Source organism: Sinocyclocheilus rhinocerous, unplaced genomic scaffold, assembly GCF_001515625.1.
Source record: "Sinocyclocheilus rhinocerous isolate Xijiao unplaced genomic scaffold, SAMN03320098_v1.1 scaffold1214, whole genome shotgun sequence".
Lineage (NCBI taxonomy): Eukaryota > Metazoa > Chordata > Actinopteri > Cypriniformes > Cyprinidae > Sinocyclocheilus > Sinocyclocheilus rhinocerous.
Window position 1 is genome coordinate 454,542 of NW_015627891.1, and position 8,844 is coordinate 463,385.

At 35.2% G+C, this 8,844-nt stretch overlaps 1 protein-coding gene across 2 annotated transcripts in view; it reads right to left on the reverse strand.

The window, feature by feature from the left end:
* The window catches only part of kcnh5b (potassium voltage-gated channel, subfamily H (eag-related), member 5b), a 38,528-nt gene extending 31,924 nt beyond the window's left edge, over positions 1–6,604 (reverse strand). For both annotated transcript variants that reach the window (XM_016548158.1, XM_016548150.1), the window contains exons 1-5: positions 6,414–6,604; positions 5,089–5,212; positions 4,119–4,225; positions 3,105–3,233; positions 1,242–1,360 (exon numbers count right to left, since the gene is read on the reverse strand). In XM_016548158.1, the coding sequence (XP_016403644.1) occupies positions 1,242–1,360; positions 3,105–3,233; positions 4,119–4,225; positions 5,089–5,212; positions 6,414–6,486 (552 nt within the window). In that variant the 5' untranslated portion in view covers positions 6,487–6,604. The remainder of the gene's footprint in view (positions 1–1,241; positions 1,361–3,104; positions 3,234–4,118; positions 4,226–5,088; positions 5,213–6,413) is intronic.
* Between the last annotated feature and the right edge of the window lie 2,240 nt (positions 6,605–8,844).

The following is an 8,844-nucleotide window of genomic DNA, read 5'->3' on the forward strand; positions in this document are numbered from 1 at the left end:
AGTCTATCAGTCTTATAATGCATGGCAATGGTAACAAAATCTATGAGAGTAAAAAAAACATGCACAGACAAATCCAAATTTAACCCTGCGGCTCGTGACGACACATTGATGTCCTAAGACACGAAACGATCGGTTTGTGTCAGAAACCGAACAGTATTTATATAATTTTTTACCTCTAATATACCACTATGTCCAACTGTCTTTGGGTTCGCGCACGGCATCCGGTGCATGAGGTGTGCGTAGTTTACGCAAGCGCCGGAAGTGATCTCTCGCGCGTATACATCACTCATTGTTTACACAGTGCACTCAAATTTTCATTTTTGGGTGAACTATCCCTTTAAGAGACTGAGAGTAAAAATGAAATTAAATACAGTGAGCCTTCAGGAAAGTGAGTTTGTATTAAATATTAATACTAGCACTGGAAATTTTCTGTTCTTCCTTGGACAATACACAATGCATATTTGTTTAAACAGAACATGAGATTTAACAGAATTTCCCTCCTAGAGACAATGAAGATCAGAAGATAATGGGGGGTGAAAGATCGTTTGAGATCATTTATCGATCTGCACTATTTTTAAATTGTTGGTTGCAAAAATATATGTTTAATGGAGATGCAAGAAAAGAAACCTGCAAAATGGCTGCATATTGTCTGTTACATTTTGAATAGTAATAATTATGTCAGTGTTAATCAAGAGGAGACCTTAGTTTTATATTTAAGAAAAAAACTATTTTAAAACAAATTTTAAAATTTAAAGCTTACAAAAAGAAAAAAAATTCAAGTCAAAGATTCAATCAACAGCATCTATGGCACATTTATGGCAAAAAAATTTTTTGACTAGCTCCTTATTTTCCTCACAAAAAGGCAAACTTCAAGGCCACATTGACGCACACCGTACAATGGAAGTGAAAGGCGCCAATTTTGGAGTATTTAAAGCAATGACCAACAGATGAGAAAAAGCAGAAACTTGAACAGGGGTTATGGGACACACACATACACTCCTCATCAGTGTTAATTATTAATAGCAGCTTCTGGCAGCTCACTGTTGACTTCTGCTGTCCAACAGAAACGTGTGAGATTGCGTTACAGCAGCGTCCTGTGTGTGTGTGTGTGTGTGTGTGTGTGTGATTCTATTACAAGTTTGTCCTCCATGAGATGAAGTTTTGAATAACCTTGTACTGCACAGCCAAGGATGTAAGCAAATGCTGCCTGTGTGTGTGTGTGTGTGTGTGTGTGTTCTCACCTCTGCGAGTCTGGAGTGTTTGTGCGAAGTGATGTCGGTTCTGCTCATGGGCGTGAGCTGCTGAATGGTGCTTTTGCTGGTCGTCAACGCTCGAGTCAAACGTGCAAACTTGGTCCAACCTAAAATAAACATGTTTTTTATAAAAAAATGCTACTCTGAATTGAAAGACAGATGCAATGCGTTCATAATATACATTACATGTGTCTTTCAGTTCAATTAAATTCTGTGGTGCTTTTATTAAAGAATCTGCACAATTGAATTAAATTCAGTATTTTGCGTTAATAAAAATTGTGTACAAATGAATTGAACTGAAATTGTTTTTATTATTTTACTGAGCATCTTGTGCTTTAATGAAAGCATGAATCTGGCATTTTATACAAGAAGTTTCACAAGCTCATTGTCATTTGTTAAGTTTGCTGATTTGATTAATTAATGAAAATATTGTGGATATTATAAATAAAAATACCATTTGGGACGAGCAAAGTTTTTTTATATATATTTTTGAAGTCTGCATTTATTTGATCAAAAATATAGTAAAAATAGTAATATTGTGAAATATTATTGTAATTTAAAATAACAATTTTCTATTTTAATGTATTTTCAAATTTAATTTATTCCGGTGATGGCAAAGCTGAATTTTAGCAGCCATTACTCCAGTCTTCAGTGTCACATGACGCTTCAGAAATAATTCTAATATGCTGATTTGTTTATTATTATCAATGCTGTTAATATTTTTGTGTAAAATGTGACTTTTTTTCAGTATTTTTTGATGAATGGAAAGTTCAAAAGAACAGCATTTATTTGAAATAGAAGATTAATGTAACATTGCAAGTAACATTGCAAGTCTTTAACTGTACAATTTAAAGCATCCTTGCTGAATAGAAGTATTAAAGTATTACTGACCTTTTTGAACAGTACAAGCACACAACAAAAACATTAATACAAAACATAAGTCCTCTGTGGCTCAGATATGAGTAAAAGTGCGACAAATGTTTGCTGTCACTGCTGCAATGATCTTACAATGAAATATAACTGCTGGAACACTGTATGGAGCCGTTTCAAATCGCTCTCTCTTTTATTCCTATGTGTGTAAAGCTCATCTCACACACACTGGTGAATCTCATGCTAACATGTTCACATCACATTTCAACCCAAAGTCATTTAGCATAATAAAAAATGTAATTCTCATTACTGTAACATAATTCCCCTTTATTCTCAATAGTGATTGATTACTGTAACACAGTAATTGTCTTATTTTAAAGAAAAGAATGCTGTTAATTGTCATCAAAATAGTGTAGTAGCTGAATAGAAAACAAAACAAAACATAATGCTCCTAAAAAAAAGCCTTCACTTGTTTCTTGAAACATATAATTTCTTATTTCTTTCTTTTGTTTTTGGGGTGAAATATGACCTGGACCTTGTTTAAAAAAGGTTTTATGAAATTCACCCACACACGCCAAAGCAGAATGTCTATGCCAACACTATTGGGAGTTTTGGAATCAGACTCTATATAACTTTTTTCAGCTCAATAAACAAGCTCCCACCAACACACACACACACACACACACACACACAGTGCTTGAAAATAACACTTGTGTGTGAGTGCCAAAAGGAAAAAGCTGGCAGCGCTTGCCAATCATAAACAAATATGTATTTATATGACATAAGCACATTAGAGGAAGTGTTTATCTGTCATAACAAAATCAAACCCAACAAGCACTATTGGCCAGTCTGTTACCATTACATGTTCAATATAAACTGTGACTTTTAGAGAATCTATTTTGAATGAATCATTGACATTACAAGTGGATTATGTGCAATATAGGTGTAGCCTATATGTGCGCATGTGAGTGTAAAACTCACCCCTGGTGCTTTCATCTTCAATAGGCTGTTTAAAGACAGTGATGTCCTTAAATGTACACAGGAACAAAACCACTTTGTCATTTTCATTTCGGATCGGTGCAATCTGCATGTAGAACCACACCGGAGTTCCTGTACAAGGTCAGATGTCAAAGTAAGCATTATCATACGATTTCTGACAGCGCCACATTTTAAAACTAGTTCAGATTTTTTTTTATATTGACTCTTCTAACCAATATATGATATTGAAAACATGCTCCTGTATTAAGTAAAACAATAGAATATATATACCATAGTATACTATATATTGTGTTTTATTGGATTACAATACATTTATATGAGCACATTTGTATGCCCAAGTCAAAAGAGCTCACCTCCAAGGATCTATCATAATCCAGTTGCTAAATATGGCTTGGATTTCTTGGATTTTTTTTTTAATCAGGCAAAATGGCAAAGCAGAATTTTATACAGCCTTTACTCTAGTCTGCAGTGTCACATGATTCTTCAGAAATCATTCTAATATGCTGATTTGGTGCGCAAAAATATTTCTTTTGTATGAATGTTGAAAACTGTTTTTTTTTTTTTTTTTGCAGAAACTGTGATACAATACCACTCAAAAGTTTGGGGTCTGTAAGATTAAAAAAAAGTAATGACATTTATAATGTCACAAATGTTTCTGTTTCAGAAAAATGCTGTTCTTTTGAACTTTGAATACTGAAAAAACAAAACACAGTTTCCACAAAAATATTAAGCAGCAAAAAACTTTTTCAACATTGATAAGAAGAACCATTATTATTAATTGAGCACCAGTAATAACTGAGCACCAAATCAGCATATTAAAATGATTTCTGAAGGATCATGTGATGCTGAAGTAATGGCTGCTGAAAATTCAGCTTTGCCATCATAGGAATAAATGACATTTTTAATGTTAATTGTTTTTGATGCATTCACCAGCATAAGTAAGAAACTTTAGAAGTGTTAGCCTGTGTTCATACATTTGTTTGAAGTCTCACTTACTGTTCTTTCTGTACAGCAGCACTTCAAAGCAGTTGGACTCATAGTTGTCAAAGGCCTGTCTCACCTTTTCTATGGTCTTCTTGTCTGTCAGCTCCCCATACATAAAACTACAGAGAGAGATTATTCAGACAGACAGACAGTAATCTCCTATTTTCGAACCAAATCATTCGGTTTTAGAAGAAATGGTCAGTTCTCCCTCCTGTCAATCCTTTCAGTGGGATTTATGTAGATTCGAATTAATTCAGGAAGTCATATGAGCAAGCAAAATGATCAGATGATGTTCAAGATTCAGATTTCCACATTTTGCCAAAAGACAAGAATTACAGTCAAATGTTTTAACAAAGATTAAAAGATTACAGAGATTTGCTGAAATTCGTATGCAACACACACATGAAGCACAGTGTGACCAATTATTACATCTTAGCCTGTTTCTTTCTGTTGCAGTCACAGATAAAAGTTTATTAATGACACAAAATTGTGCGTTGTAAGCATGGCAAGAAGAGATGCTTTAAAGACAGTATATCTGTGGCTCAGCACTTTATGACAGCCACTTATTGAAATTAGATTTTTTTTTTTGCCACTGCGATGCCAGATCATGGCTTGGCCAAAAAGATACTTTCATCTATTTAAACTTAAATTCCAAATTCCTAATACCAAACTCATTTACATCAGTTCACAAAAGAATAACCAGTGAAGTCACAGATTTCAAGATTCGTTTTACACGTTCCACTACATTAGGCAGAGCCAAAGTGATGTAACGCCTCAAGATTATGACATCTTCACTTCTTGGTTTTGTAGGAATGAGTCCACATGGATCCACAACAAATAATTTAAAGCTTCAGTCTTAAACTCGTTTGTTGTTTTATTCAACAGGCTCCTTAAGGTACTGCAAAACCAGAGATCTCAATACAGCATGAACTGTGTAACAATATTCCTACAGATTTCTATTGTCACGTGTATAGCCACTCACCTGCATGTGCTGCTTTTCTGCATGACCTCTGCTCTGTGGTATCCAGACAGCTTGCAGAAGCCGTCATTACTATAAACTACAGGCCAGTCCACAATCTGAGCGTTCCCCAGCAAGAAACTTGTCTCTGAAGGTTCAGAGAAGATGACAAAGAATAAAAGAGGGAGCAGGAATTAGTGATCTGACACACACTAATGCATTCCCAGTCTTTGCTTCACAGTAAATTACTGTCACTGATCTACTTCAACATCTGGTGTACTCTCTATAAAATGTAGATCTTCAAAAGCTCGAAAAACAAAGCTACAAAATGTTGTCCTTCTTACTGCAGAATGTGAATGGGATGTTTTAAAACCTCTTATTAGATTTACATTGAAAATATTTTTCCTCACTTTAACTATCATGTGTTATATACTATAATCCTCAGATAAGTGTTGTTTTTGATGCACTATAAAGAAACCAGACACAAACAGCATTACTGTGACAGGAAATTAGAGATGATGCTCCCTCTAGTGGTCGCAAACGCAACAGTCCGCAATTTGCCTCAGATCCCTAAAAACCATCAAACGGACTTCATGCCAGTCCTGATGTGCTGCTGGAGCAGAGATGTGGAGTGAAATTACATTGAGTGCCTTTTTAGTCAACTGAAGGAGAAATGCCTAATTATATTAAACTGCATAGGTTATAATAATTAACAGTACACAATAATTTTCTCAATTACGGCTGCTTAACGTTTTATTGTTTCTTAGAATTAGTACATTTCTCCAGATGTTAAAATTCTACAATTTTTTTTTTGTTAATTATGTTTTATTGAAGAACTAAATTCACTTGACTCAAAATAATAAATAGATTTGGAGTTAGATAAATAATAAATAAACGTTAGATTAAATAAATACTGTCTCTAAAATATTAATTCTGCAGCACAGTGAAAAATGTATATTTTTTATTAGATTACATAAAGTGCATTTGCAATGAAGACTGCTTCGTGAAGTTTCTTTATTTAACTCGTATTTTATTTCAAAAACGCCTCAATAACTCAACAACAAACATCATGGTGTAAATAATGCATTGAAAGAAATCACAATAAATTAAACAAACTAAAAGAAAAAAAACGTTATTATTAAGTTAAAGCATTAAAATTTTCCATCATACCGTCCATGTTTCATATATTAAATGCAATATGAAAATACAAATAACTGTGCAAAACAGCTCCATATTAACTACGTTGTTAGTTTGAATTACTGACTAATCAGTATGTAAATGCAGAGCAACACGGTCACTGTAATATCAAGTGACTAACGCATTTCAGAAAGCATAAGCGTGCTCCTCACCACTCGAGCGTCTGACGATATTCTCCAGGAAAGTGTTTTGCGGTGCCACCAGCCCTCTCTTTCCCCCGGGCATCGTGCGGCTGTGGGTGTCGCGCTGCTCTCGTCAGGTGGGCACTCTCTGCGAGTGGAGTCTCTACCGGCGGAGCGGGGAGGCTCATGGTAACGTTGCGCGCTGTCTGCCCTGGTGCTTCTGTGTGCCACCCGCGCGCGCTCTGGGCTCAAAGCTACAAGTCGGTGGGCACGGGGAGCTCCCCGCGCATGCGCAACTGCGCCGACGCGCACAGGCAGGCGCTGGGGATCTCCGACACCAAGCGCGTTAAATGCGCAAGAGTGCACAACAACCCCACTGCACAGAAAAAAGGATAGCTCTTAAGCGTTATATTGTAATACTTGACATTGCAAAAATATAAAATGAAAATGTCAAAAAGTCACATTTCTGTAATAGTAGCTACAAGGGAAATAGGGGTAGCCTAGTTGGCACAAGGGCTGTATTTCAGTAAGTATAAGATTTTGAGTCAAAGGTCCAATTACACATAAGTGTGTTTTCTTTAGCAGTGGTTTTAAATGTTGGTTTTAAACATAGAATCCTGTGTAAATCCTCTTAAATGTGAAAGTGAATTATAAATCTAAAATGTTCATATCATACTTTTACTTTAGTCGTGTGAACACAATAGAACACATTATATTCAGTATATACATTCTCAGAAAATAAAAATGAAAAAGTACAAAAGCTGTCACTGGGGCAGTACCCTTTCAGAAGATACCAATGGTAAAAATATGTCAAATGCATCCTTTAGGGATAATTAAGGTACAAAGATGCAACTTTTGAAAGGGTACCATCCCAGTGACAGCTGTTGTACTTTTTTGAGAGTTTATCAAGAGTCAACTATAAAATAAAAGCAGATACCTGAAATATTGAACTGTGTTCAAAGGACAAGATTATTTCTCAGTAATGTCAGGTTAAGGCAAGAGGTCACATTTTAAAGGGGTTCTCATATTTGTTGGTAAAAACAATGGTTTTATTTTTCCTTATAATTCATTGATTCACTCATTCATGTTACCCTTTACATTTTTACCATTTCATAAATTGTTTTGAGTTTCACAAGTCCTTTACTTCTAAACAAGACGCTTTACAGATTAAATATAAAGCTATGTAATTAGCACAGCATGTCCAAAATGAAACTTATTGACAGTTAATGTGGATTTGATTAGGGTGAATATTATTACTGTCTGAAATATGACAATATTGTGTGAGGTACAATGAATTTACAGAAAGCAAAAGTACAAAATAAAATCAAGGGCCAGGTCACAGCCAGGAACATACAGTAGTAGAGCAGGTTAATCAACCGAAGACATTGAGAAATATTCAGAGGGACATTTCCCTATATTCAGATTACTGGTTGACCAATAATTACGGTTTATTTAATGAATAAAACTTTACCTTTGGTCCCCTGAATGCTTGAATATTTAGTTTCTTGTCTCCTTGTCACAGCTGGCCTATGCAGGACAATGTTCCTAGTTGTCCTTTCCTAAAAAACAGCCCTTTCAAGACCCATTTGTACACAGGCTTACGCAACAGATGACAGCATGCACAAAAATCCGCCAAACTCTGTATAGAGTTCCTTCTTTAAGACCACACATATCTGCTTCAGTGCAGTCGGCTTGTGCCTGCCCTTTAATTTCTATTAAGCTTTAGTCACTGAAGGCTCTCTCTCTGATGGGCACCTCACAGAAACACCTGTTCTGCCCTCAGCCACCTGCCAACAAACAGACATGATGAATGGGGTGATAAAGAAGAGATTCATACTGAGTGAGTCTACATCAACATATTCCTTTAGTTTAAAAAAGCAATCTGTTAAAAGCAATCGGCTTTAAGGTCTAAGAGGAACATGACTATAACTTGGATACAACACTGATCTAGACATGGGAATGGTGTAATTTTAAAGTCAGGCATTGCATAATCCATACTTTGGCACTGCACGGGTGCAACAGCAGTCACCAGGCTAACTGCCGTATTTGAACTCTTGAAGATGTCCAGGTCAATTACCAAACCACAGGGTTTCAAGCCCACATGCAGAAGCTCACTAAAAACCTCCTTTTCTGACATTATGGTGAATAGTGCACTTATATGGTTACATAAGCAACATAAAAGCATGTTATTAGGAGAAATCTCACAAGAACATGTCCAGGTTCACGTTTCCCCTTAATTAAAAGAAAGAAATAAGAAATAATATGCTGTACACAGAAAATGAAGTCTATTTAAGACCATTTTTAATTGTAATACATATATTTATAATATTTGTATTTCAATAAATATACAAATCTATAAAAAAATGTTTATACACATAAATCAGCAAAAACTTGATTTACAATTATACTTAAAATGTCATCAACATATTTTTTTCATAAAAAAAAAATAATAATATATATA